Source organism: Balaenoptera ricei, chromosome 1 (assembly GCF_028023285.1).
Source record: "Balaenoptera ricei isolate mBalRic1 chromosome 1, mBalRic1.hap2, whole genome shotgun sequence".
Lineage (NCBI taxonomy): Eukaryota > Metazoa > Chordata > Mammalia > Artiodactyla > Balaenopteridae > Balaenoptera > Balaenoptera ricei.
Window position 1 is genome coordinate 1127325 of NC_082639.1, and position 12233 is coordinate 1139557.

The 12233-nt window shown below is 63.5% G+C and overlaps 1 protein-coding gene across 1 annotated transcript in view; it reads left to right on the forward strand.

Annotated features, from left to right (window-relative positions):
* Window positions 1-5991: 5991 nt before the first annotated feature.
* Window positions 5992-12233, forward strand: part of SKI (SKI proto-oncogene) — a 58173-nt gene continuing 51931 nt past the window's right edge. The window contains exon 1 of the mRNA XM_059900187.1: window positions 5992-7004. Coding sequence (XP_059756170.1) covers window positions 6036-7004 — 969 coding nt within the window. The 5' untranslated portion in view covers window positions 5992-6035. The remainder of the gene's footprint in view (window positions 7005-12233) is intronic.

Below are 12233 nucleotides of genomic sequence, written 5' to 3' on the forward strand. Positions count from 1 at the left end.
ACATCCTATATTCCATCAGATCCTCGTTTCCCTGTCACCCTTTGCCCTCTTGTCCTGTTCTGGGCTGGTTGCTTTCTGGGCTCCTCCTCCAGGCTGGTGGGCAGAATCTCTACGTCCCCTTCATGGACCAGACAGCCCCTTCTCAGCCTGTATGGTCATGGTGGAAGCCTGGTTCCAGCTCCCATTTGAGAAATGGCCTGTGGCCTCAACTCCTTCCCACCGTGGCCTTAAATCCCTGACCTTAGTGGTGTGAGGCCAACTCCAAGCCCCGTGTAGGCTGCTTGGTCTCCACCCTGCTCACCCCTGGGCCTTGCCTTCCGTCCTTGTCTCCAGCTCTGCGGAGCTCCCTTCCTTCCGAATTTTCACATTTATACATTTAAAGAGCGACCTATATTCCCTGGCTTGTGCTCGCGTTGGACCAGGAAGGGGGTCCAGCTCCTCCACCATCCGGGCTGGAGTTGCAGCAGACACTCATGGGGCTCTGCTTGTACTCCCCAGGCCTGACCTGCCTTGCCCAGCGGTAGGGCTTCCAGCGGCCCCAGGCTGGAGCCCGCTCCGCTAGGCAGCTCAGGCTCACAAGGCTCAACAGAGAATCCAGGCCTCTTCCCCATGACGTTCTCAAAAATAAATTTTGTGTTTTCTAACCATCTCAAGCTAACAGAGAAGTTAGAACTTGCAAGAATGGTACAGGAACACCACCCCTCATGCCCCACAAACCATTTGAGAGTGAATTGCTGACATGGGGCAATATCCATCACACCCCACAGCACCAAGTCCCAGGTAGGGCTGCTGCCCTCTGAGCCTCAGGCCACATCCAAGGCTTTCTGGTCCCTCCAATAACATCGTTTCTAGTAACGAGATCCAGCCAGTGACCACACGTTGCCCTGAGCCGTCGTATCTTTTGTCTCCATCGGTCCGGAATATTCCTCAGCCTTTCCCTGACCGTCATGAGCCTGACACCTTTGAAGGTTCCAGGCCCGTCTTTCTGTACAAAGTCCCTCTGTGTGGGTGTCGGAGGTTTCGTCACGGTCAGGTGCAGGTTATGCCTCTTTGGCAGGAGAGTCACAGAAGTGACCATCCCACCCTGTCAGGTGGTGCAGGGTTACAATTGATCTGATGACTGCTGGTGTCCACGGATGGCTCGGTTTGGGTGGTACTTGCCAGGGTCCCCTGGGAACTCACTCTTCTTCCTTTTGCAGTTGACGGGAGCCTTGTGGGGAAGAACTGTAAAATGATGCAAATAGCCCCTTTCTCATCAAACTTTCAAGTTACAAATCCATTTTATTTTAATAAATATTTAAATACACATGGCCCTGTGGTCTTCTACTTTACTTCACGGTTGTAATCCACGGCCATTATGATGATCTCCGACTTGCCACTGGGGGCCCTTCCTCTTCGAGCCAGCTACACGGCCTTTCAGTGTGTCCCTGTTATGCTCTGGGCTCTCCTACTTCCCCACACAGTAAGATGTTCCAGACTCGTCCTGTACTCTCTCTGCCCAAGCCCTACGACTAGTCATTTCTCCAAAGGACCCTGCTTCCTTTTAGTGGAGGATGGCATTTAGAAGCCAAGACACAGGTTCTCAGGGTGCTTGCTGCTGTTGGGGTGTCATTCCTCTAAGGGCCTCTCACTGCATTTATTTATCCCTTTCCATTTTTTTGTTTCTTTTTTTTTTTTTTTAAACATCTTTATTGGAGTATAATTGCTTCACAATGGTGTGTTAGTTTCTGCTTTACAACAAAGTGAATCAGCTATACATATACAGATATCCTCATACCTTTCCAGTTTTTAATTCCAATCTCTAACAGCGAGAGACCTGACGTGTCACCAGTAATTTGTTTCCTTATTTGCTCAATCCCATATGTAATCAATCTCCCTGCTCCAGTGGATGTCCCCTCCCTCCTTGGGCTCTGACCTCAACCAGGACGGCCCCCGGGGATGGCTCTGCACCCCAGGATCCCGTTCCAGGAGCCCGGGGTGACAGGCTGGTAACACACTCGGGTATCCTGCCTTCCCTCCCACCCTGATTTGTGTGTCCTGGAAACACCTCCCAAACACATATTTTCACTCAAATCTTTGTCTCAGGGTCTGCTTTTGGTGGAACTCAAAATAACATAAAAGTCTTTTCTAAATTTTTATCAAGCTCATGTTACTTAAGTAATTTTTTTTTTTCAAACTTAAAGTTTTAAAACAGTATCTCAGCACTTTCCTGACAATGGCAGTTTGTGCTTGTCTAAGACCAGGTGTTTCCCTCCCATGGAGTAGGGAGTAGGGAACAGGTGGGGCCAAGGAGGGCAGAGCTGTCTGTCGGGGTCTCTGTCAGGACCTGCTGATCGGAGCCTCGCAGCCCACTTCCCAGCTGGGCCTCTGAGCTGCCCCTGAGGCCAGGGGCACCTCATCACTGCCGGCACCCTCTTCTCTCAGGTCTCGGGGTGCTGCTGGCTCCAAAGCCCGCCCCCAGGTCCTGAATGATCTTGATCCCTTACAAGCAGTTTGCCGATCCTTGGCCTCCTTGGCCCCAGGACACGGAAGCACACGGGGCAGAACTTGATCTCCTTCCCCACTGGTCCCAGAGCCTGGCTTGTGCTCACGGGGGTACGAGCTCCACAAGTGTGTATTTATCTTGCAAGTGAACATGCACATGACCAGCTGCCCATACCCATCAGTGTGGCAAGGGCTGGAGAGTGAGCTGGGTGGGCCTGGTGCAGCAGGTTCCTGCCCCTGCCCCCCAACATGGCTGTGCCTGTGGCCTGGACCCTCCGCCTCACAGTGTGGTGCGTGGCCTGTGGCAGGGGTCAGTGGGGGGCGCAGGCCACTGGCCAGGGCAGCTGCTGCAATGAGCTGAAAGGAGGAAGGCCAGAAACTGGGGGCCCCCAACTGGGCTCATGGAGAAGACAGGGCCTGGCTGACTCTCTCTAAGTGCAGCTGTCCTGGCCCTCGGTGGGTAGGACGGCCTCGGCTGCTCCAGAAGCTCCGACATCTTTCGGGGAAGGAGACCTCAAGTCCACTGAGGCAGAGAAGTTTTAGCGACCAGTCCAGGCCCTCCCTGAATCTCAGGGCCCTTCACCCCTCACCTGTCCCCCACCCTACACCCACCCACTTCGGCTTCCATCTGGGTTCTGAATCTCTGGGAATGTTGGTCGTTCCACCTGGCCCCTTCCCAAGACCCCTTCCTGGAGCCCTGCAAAGCCAGAGGACGGGGGGTGGGCCGGGGGTGGGACACTGGGAGCCAGGCACTGCCTGTCCAGGGGGCCTCAGGCTCGGGGCTCTCCTGGGAGTGCCCACTTGGCCGAACGAGAAGGAGGAATTGTGCGTTCGGCTGGAAACCCTCCTTGGCCAGCCCTCTGGTTCTCCAACCATCTCCTTTCAATTACAGGTTGCCTGACTGTATGGGAGTCAAAGCCACGTGGAAGGAACGGACTCAGGTACAACAGAAATTTTTTTGGTCCAAATGGGACCAAGAAAACAGCCTTCGAAAGCAAAGAAGTCCCTTTTTTTGTTTTGTAAGGACCCCTTTCCTAGTTTTCCTGTGCCAGCACCCGTAGAAAAACCTCGCGTTGGGGGCACTGGGGTGAAGAGTGGAAGAGACAGTCCCCAGGGCACAGGCGAAGGTGGGAGAGGGTTCACGTCCATGGTGGGGAGTGGTCAGGTCTTCAGACGTGGAGCACTGCACCCCAAATCTCAAGGCCTCCCTTGAGATTCTGCAGCCATGCAGGTGTGGGGTCACCTGCCCATCCTAGCTGCATCTCCAGACACCTGCCCGTGCCTGAGGGGCGACAGAGGCCTGCAGAGACACCGGGTCGGCTCCCTGGGGGGCAGACACGGCCCTGGGGAGTGCTGGTTTGGGGCCAGTTCCAGCTTCCACTGGGAGGCAGGAGCAGTAGGTAACAAGCTGAAGGTCACACAGGCTGAAGTGGGCATGGCCCTCTCACCTCTGCCCAGCACTGTGGCCCCCCCCACGTGTCCCCCAGTGCCCAGGACAGCTTGGGTGCCCTTGTCCTATGGAGGAAAAGATGCCACTGCCCAGCTTGGCTGGACTGTCCTTCTGCCCTTGGCTTGAGCACCACCAGAATCGTCCTCCTGATCTCAAGTCCCCACCCCCTAGGCCTCTGCTGGATGCTGATTCCTCCGGGGGCCCCCCAGCCAGCCTGTCCAACTTCAGGCCCCGGTCTTGTCCCACCCAGCACTTTCTGGTTTGTCTCTCCCTCGTGATAGAGCCACGACGGACAGTGGGGTCTCCCACTGGCCATGCCCTGGGTGCCCTGCAGATGTGTCAATGGCTCCCTGGGCCTGGGGGGCTATAGGGTAAGGGTCGCGCCGGCTTGCCGGGGGCAGGAAGGAGCCAGCTTCCTGAAGACCCACCCTGGGCCTGGGCCTGGCAGCGACCTGGATGCAAGCCCTGCCCTGGAACTGGTGGGAGGTGCAGCCGCTGGCTGTGTGGGGGGACCACCGTGCTGCGTCATGGGGTGGTCGGCCCTGCGGCCAGTCATCCCTTGGGGGTGTTGTGTCGCGCCTGCATCGCTTGGGGGTCCCCAGAACAGGCTGCATGGTGTCTGTGTCCCGTGTGGGGTGTTGCAATCCCAACGTGTGTAGTAACCCACATCGTGCTGCTCGGTGTCCCTGTCCTATGTGGGACGTGGATCATCTGGCCTGGCGTCCCCATCGCCTGCGTGGGGACCCCGGGGGCTGGGAGGTGGGCGGTGGAGGGTGTGCCGCCCCGTCCCGAACGCCCCTCAGCTGGTTTGCGGTTGTAGTGGGGACCTTGTGTGGGTTTCTGGGCTCTGGCGGCGATGCGGCGGCGGGACGGGCGCCTTCGCAGCCTCGCAGGAAGCTGCCGCCACCGGATGGGGGGCCCGGGGCGCAGCCGCCGCCGCCGCCACCGCCCCCGCCGAGTGGCCTTCCGGCGGGCGGGCCCGAACGGAGCCGAATGGGGCTGAGTCCCGGACGGGCGGGGCCGAGCAGAGCCGAGCGGAGCCGAGCGGAGCCGAGTCGCGGCCGGGCGTGCCCGAGTGCAGCCGAGCGGGCCCGAGTCCCGGGCCGGCGGGCGGGCCCAAGCACGGCTGAGTGCGGCGGAGCGCCGAGCGCGGGCGGGGGGAGCGCGCGTTCCTGGAAGAGCCGGACCAGGGGGCGGGCGCATTCCTGGCCGGCGCTCGGCTGAGGCGGACGCGCGGCCCCAGACGACGCGCGGGGCGGGGCGGCGGCGCGGGGCGGGGCGGGGCGCGGGGCGGGGCGGCGGCGTGAGCTCAGCGCCCGGCGCTCAGTCCGAGCTGGAGCGAGCCGCCGGGAGGATGTGCGCCGAGCCCCGCGCCGCCGCCGCCGCCGCGGTCTGAGGCCGCCCCACAGGCGCTCCGCCGCCCCGGAAGCCGCGCGCGCGCGCGCGGGCGGGCGGGCAGGCCGCGGAGCCGGGCGCGGGCGGCGGGGTGGGCGCGGGCCGGGCCGGGAGGCCGGCGGCGGGCGCGACGCGGCCGGCCAGCGCCGCCGGCACGAGCCGGGCGGGCGCCGCGCGGTGGGAGGAGCGGGGCGGCGGCGGCGCGCCGCGCGAGGACGGCCCGGCGGGCCCCGCGCCCGCGCCCCCGCTCCTCCCGGGCCCCTCGGCCTCGGTCGCCGCGGCGATTCGCGCCTCGCGGCGCCGGCACCTGCCCGCGCGCCCCCCGCGAGCCCCGGGCCCGCGAGCGTTGGCGTTGGCGTTGGCGGCGCGCGCTGGGGCATGCCCCGCGCCTAGGGCCCGGGGGGCGCGCGGGGGGCGCGCGGGGGGCCCGGGCGGCGGCGGCGGCGGGCGCGGCGCGGGGCGCGTGGATGTGGCGCCGGGCCCGGGCGGCGGCGGGCTCCAGCGGCGGGACCCCTTCGCCCCGCCCGCCTTCCCCTTCGCTCCCCCGGGCGAGGCCGAGGCCGCGGCCGTGATCGGCCGGGAGCCGGCGGCGGGGGGAGGCCGGGGCCGGGGCCGGGGGCGCCGCCGGGGCGCGCGGGGCAGCGGCGGGGGCCGCGGGGGCCCGGGCGCGCGGGAGCGGGAGCGGCCTGGGGAGCCGGAGCGCACCATGGAGGCGGCGGCGGGCGGCCGCGGCGGCTTCCAGCCGCACCCGGGGCTGCAGAAGACGCTGGAGCAGTTCCATCTGAGCTCCATGAGCTCGCTGGGCGGCCCGGCCGCCTTCTCGGCGCGCTGGGCGCAGGAGGCCTACAAGAAGGAGAGCTCCAAGGAGGCGGGCGCGGCTGCGGTGCCGGCGCCGGTGCCCGCGGCTGCCGAGCCGCCGCCGGTGCTGCACCTGCCCGCCATCCAGCCGCCGCCGCCCGTGCTGCCCGGGCCCTTCTTCATGCCGTCCGACCGCTCCACGGAGCGCTGCGAGACCGTGCTGGAGGGCGAGACCATCTCGTGCTTCGTGGTGGGCGGCGAGAAGCGCCTCTGTCTGCCGCAGATCCTCAACTCGGTGCTGCGCGACTTCTCGCTGCAGCAGATCAACTCGGTGTGCGACGAGCTGCACATCTACTGCTCGCGCTGCACGGCCGACCAGCTGGAGATCCTCAAAGTCATGGGCATCCTGCCCTTCTCGGCGCCCTCGTGCGGGCTCATCACCAAGACGGACGCTGAGCGCCTGTGCAACGCGCTGCTGTACGGCGGCGCCTACCCGCCGCCCTGCAAGAAGGAGCTGGCGGCCAGCCTGGCGCTGGGCCTGGAGCTCAGCGAGCGCAGCGTGCGCGTGTACCACGAGTGCTTCGGCAAGTGCAAGGGGCTGCTGGTGCCCGAGCTCTACAACAGCCCGAGCGCCGCCTGCATCCAGTGCCTCGACTGCCGCCTCATGTACCCACCGCACAAGTTCGTGGTGCACTCGCACAAGGCCCTGGAGAACCGGACCTGCCACTGGGGCTTCGACTCGGCCAACTGGCGGGCCTACATCCTGCTCAGCCAGGACTACACGGGCAAGGAGGAGCAGGCGCGCCTCGGCCGCTGTCTGGACGACGTCAAGGAGAAGTTCGACTACGGCAACAAGTACAAGCGGCGGGTGCCCCGGGTGAGTGTCCCGCGCCCCGGCCGGGCCCGGGGAGTGAGTGGGAGGGCGGGCTGCGGAGAGGGTGGGGGTCCCTCCTGGGCCAGGGGCTCTGCCTCCCCTGCACGTGTCTCAGGGTTTGGTTTGGCTTTAAGGAAACTTGGGGTGGCGTTGGCGTTCCCGTAGATGGCCATGTAGTTGGGAGGAAGGTCCTCCCGTCCGACTCCTAGGACAAGCCGCTTCCCTGGTTGGGGGCCTCGAGGGCAGGCCAGGGTGGGTGAAGCCTTCCTGAGGCCCATAGCCGGTGCCCAGCTGGGCCGGGAGGGGCAGGCTTCAGACCTCGGACTCTTCTGCCCTGAGTCCCGGGAAGTTTGATCCCGGCCGGGCCCAGGCTGCAGCTGGCAGCCCAGGCCTTCATGGGGCCCAAGGAGGTGTCCGGGCCGAGTTGGCGGAAGGGACCCGCCCTGGCCCTAACGCTCCTGGGCTGGCACTCAGAGGGGCGCCTGCCCCTGTGTCCTAGCAGGCAGAACTTGGCCAGGCAGGGCCTGTTTGTGCCTTGAAGGTTTGGGAGACAGGCACTAAACCGAAGCCAGGTGTTCGGGCCGTGGTGGCAGGGGGCCGAGACTCGGCGACTCCAGCTCTGTGTGTCTGCCCTGACCTGCCAGGGAGTGGATCCCAGAGTCCCCCGTGTGGGGGCGAGGGCCACTTGGCACTGGGCTCGGGGACTGGTCAGCGGGCACCCGGGGCCCCGAGTGTCAGGGTAGCCGCTGGCTTGCGATTTGTTTTGGACGCGCACGTTTTCTTCTCTCCTTCCCTCTAAGACGCTGAAGGGCACCGCGGGGAGGGCCGCTGGCCTAGGCCCCGTTGTTTGCCTGACGGAGGATCTGTGTGATCCAGCCTGGCAGCTCCCGGGCCACTCGATGCCGAAACCATTCAGTGGGGTCCACGCTAACTTTCTGTGACATCTCCCCCTCTCCCCGAGTATTTGTAACTTTTCTTTTAAATATCCAGGCTTATTAAATTGCACACACAGAATGCTGCATTGGCTCAGCTATTCTTGGGAGGCCTGATTAATTCAGCTATTGCATCAAACTTTTTTTTTTTCCAAATCTGTGAATAGATGCTCCCGCCCGGTTTTCTCTGGGCGCCCCTCCAGCGGAGTGTCAGAGTCTCAGGGAGCGGAGGAGGGGAGGGGAAGTGAGGGCCTGTCGCCTGCGCTCAGAGGGGGCCACCGCGTGCGTTCGTGGATTTGTGGTGTTTCTGCCCTTGGCTAGGCTGGCGCCCAGGTGGCAGCTGTCTGCAGACTGTGGGGCTGGGATTGGGCGGGAGGGACAGTCTGAGTGGGCAGCACTGGTGGGGGAGTATGCTGATGGGAACGGCCGGTGGCGGATCCCAGCAGGCTGGCCGGACCCTTCGTTTCAGACTGGGAGCTGGCTCTGGGTGGCGTGGTGGGCGCTCCCTGCACACTGGGGGCCTTTCTGTTTGGGGTGCCCGCTCCCTCGACAGCCATTGTGGCCCGAGGGAGCCCTGTGTGCAGGATGGTGGTGGGTTCTGGCCGACTGGGTAGGCCTGTAGTGGGTAAGCCCGTGGTGGGTCACTTACCCAGGGTGGAATGCAGAGGGGCTTGTCTGACAGGGTGTGTCTATGTCTGTGTCCGAATCTCGGTCGTGTATGTTTGTGGTTGTCTTCCTGGGGTGGGCTCTTTGTTGCAGCTGCAGGCCCGGGCCTTGGCCCCCTTGCAGCAGGCTCTGCTCTTCTGGACATGGGTGTCTGTAGGCTCAGCTTGTGGGCCCAGGGACTGCCAGGTGAGAAGGCAGGACCGTCCCCTGAGCCACAGTCCCAGAGAAGAGGTCAGAGCGTGCTTTCGTGCCCGGTGATTTCAACAGATGGTCAGCGCCACCCTTTCTCCTTCTGTGCTCCCCCCAGCGCCACTCAGAAAGCTCATTCACTGGTTACAAAAGTCTCCCCAGTGATGACGAAGATGTGATTGCTGTAAGCGGTTGGGGTCCCCAGGCCGAAATGTCAGCACGGCCTATCCTCGCAGCGGTGGTTTGGGCCAGCGGTCCGGTGTCCCTCCTTCCGGGCCTCGGCCGTGTGGCTGGCTGGCCGCTCACGCGCTCCTTCGCCTTCCTGCCACTCCTCCACCTCGGGGAGCACTCCTCCTGCTGGCCTCGGCCACTTATCCTGTTCCCGGGACTCTGCCCACTGCCTTGGCTCTGTGACCGTGCGGTTGGGAATTCTGGGGTGCGGGGTCCCTTTCAGAAGTCGCCAGCACAGCTTGTCTACATGCCAGGGACACCCCACCCGTGAGAAGGGGGGTTCTGAGGCTCAGGATCAGGGGGACCCATGGCTGCCCAGGCCCTGCTTGTTCTGGAAGAAACTGCCTGGAAGACCCCCTCCCCGGCGCCCTGCCCGCCTCTGTTCGCTCCTCCCACCCCCTGCTTAACAAACTACTCACGGGTTGGGTTTTGATCTCTTCACTTTTCTCGTAGCTTATTTTAATATTTTTGGTCCCCCGAGGCCGAGGGCAGAAAGGAGCAAAGGGTGAGCTGGCACCGCTCTTGTGGGGGCCGTGGGTGCCGGGGCCATGCGGTGAGCCGAAGTGTGGTCCAGGTGCTGGGGGCCAAGGCGTCGCCGGGTCTCCTGCCAAACGGAGGCCCGCGTCCTCTGCCGTCAGCAGTGGGCGGGGGCCAGGGATTCTCGTGGGGTCCTGGTGCCCGACGGCCTTCGCTTGCCCTGCTGTGCCTGCGGCCTGACCACGGTGGGGCGGCAATCCCTGTGGTCGCCCCAGCGTGGGACCGAGTGGGGGGGCGGGGCTCCAGCCTGGCCTGGAAGCCCTTGAAGGTGGCGTGGCCATGTGTGCCAGCCAGGGCCCTCCTCAGTGATGCCCCCCACGCCACCGGGGCCCCAAGGGCGTGCTCTCGTCCGTCCCACGGCTGCCGGGGCTGCCGGGGCCCTGGCTGCTGTCCTCGGTGTCCCGCACTGGGCGGGTCTGACCGTGGAGCCCCACGGGGCTGCTCCCACGTCCTCGCCCTGTCCCTCGCTCCATTCCTCACTAGCTGCCTGACCTTGAGCAAGTTTGCCTCAGTTTCCTCACTTGTGAAAGGGGGACTGTAGTAAGTAGTGCCCGTTGGCAGTGTTTTTTGGGGCGTGTTTAGGTGATGAGGTCATAGGCGGGGCGAGGATGTGTCCTTTTGCTGCTGGGAACGTGTGGCGAGGAGATGGGGGCCTCAGAGCCTTCCCACGGTCCCCTGCCCTTTTCTTCTGCCTAGTCGACTCTGTCCCTTATCTGATGGCATTTGAACCAAACCGGACCGGTGTTTTAACGGTACGGCTGCTATTAGTCGCGGCGGGGCGTTGGTGCTGCCAGCCTGCCTGCTGCCTGGGACGCACCCCTCGTTCCGCGGGAGGGCTCCTCGCAGGCCGAGCAGGCGGCAGGGGGGTGTGCTGTCTCCCTGGGGCTGGAGCCAGGCCGGTCCTTGTGTGGTTAAGAAACGGGCTCCTGGGAGCTGCCGCGCCTTCGGAGGGTCCCGCTTTCAGACTGGAGACCGGGGATGGTGTTCGCTCACTGAGCCTCTGTCATTCAGACGCTGCGTCCTTGCAGGAGTCTTTTTCGTAGAGCTGCCTGCGCGGCAGGGGCTCGCGGGCCGATGGGCGCCGTGCTGTGTGTTGTGAGCGTCCACGGTGCGGTCTGTCTAAATTCCTCGTGCTGGAACCGTTTCCTTGCGTCACCTGATGACGGCTCTCCAGTCAGAGAGCAGTGTTTTCTCAAAGTAGAGACCCGGCCGGGCTGTTGGCGTGGCGGAGCGTTGAGTCTCTTGGTCTCTGTTGGGGATCGGCTGTGGCTGTGGTGGAGGGCGACCGGGGCCTCTAAGCGGGCTGCGTGTTGTGCATTCAGGCTGAAATGGCCACGGGAGGGGATGGAATCGGGGACGTGTGACAGATTGGAAGGGGCTCTGGCCAGCATGCCTTTCCCGGCACTCCCTCTTTCACGGGGGGCTGTGCTCACCGGATGCCGTCAGGTTTGGCCATAGATGTAGAGGTTTGGCTGTCCTTTTTATTTTTCTTTAAGATATTTATTTCTTTTTCTGTGTATATATCTATTTATCTATCTGTTTTTCTTGGCTGCGCCGGGTCTTAGTTGCGGCATGCGTGCGGAAGCTAGTTCCCCGACCAGGGCTCGAACCTGGGCCACCTGCATTGGGAGCGCGTATCTTAGCCACTGGACTGCCAGGGAAGTCCCTCGGCAGTCCCTTTGTCCACTTGTTTTGCTCGAGGTTTTCATGGGGCTCCATGGTGATCTCCTGGCTTTGGATGTTCGGCTGAGAAGGCGGGGTGCCATCGGGTGATGTTGTGAGGCCAGGCTCCTGGACGGGCCCTGCCCCTTGCGCAGGAGGACAGGGTCTGCGGGTTGGTCTGGTCCTCAGCGCGAAGGCCCCAGGGTGAAGGCCGGGGCCTTGTCGGAAGGGAAACAGCGGCTTGAGGAGCCTCTGGTTGCTGCCCTGGGCCCTGTGGTCAGCCGTGTGCGAGGGAGGGAAGGCGTGGGGGGCTGGCCCTCAGTCTGTGTGCAGTGAGCGGGCCACGTCTGCCCGTCTTCAGCCATCCTGCCGATGTCCAGGACGTCTCTTTGGAGCTGGGCGGGGCCCTCATCTCTCTTGAGTGGCCCTCGCCTCTGACCCTCCTGCCCCCCGGGGCCCCTCAGTCAGCGTGGGGCTTCGAGAGTAGGGCCAGTGGCTCCCACGCTTCCTTGCAGCGCGTCTGGGTACCGTCTGTCTGAGATGCCAGGCGAGGCCCACGAGGAAGTCTGGGGAGGGTGACCGCCGGGCGCCGGGAGGGCCTGGGGGAGGCGGTGTTTCCGGGCCCTGCGCCCCGGCTGTCTGGCGGGAGGTGTCCGTGGCCGGCGGCTGGACTCTCTGTGGCCCGGAGACTGTTACACAGGCAGCAATAATGTGTCTCTTTCTAAGGATTGCGAAAGTTGGGGAGGATTTCTCCACTGGAAGAATTATGCAAGTTTCAACTGAAATGTTTTTTAGAAGTTTCTTTGTTTTGAGTTAAAATACAGAGGCTGAATTATTTTCTTAAGATCTGGGAGAGCGGAGAGGCTCCGTTTTTCCGAGGGCCCTTCCTTCCCTCCTGCCCACTGGTCGTGGGGGGAGCGGGCGAGTCCAGGGGGGCTGGGCCCTGAGATCGTGGGGCGGGGGCTCCGGGCCACACGCATCCATGGGTTAACGAGGGCCGATCCGAGCCTCAGAG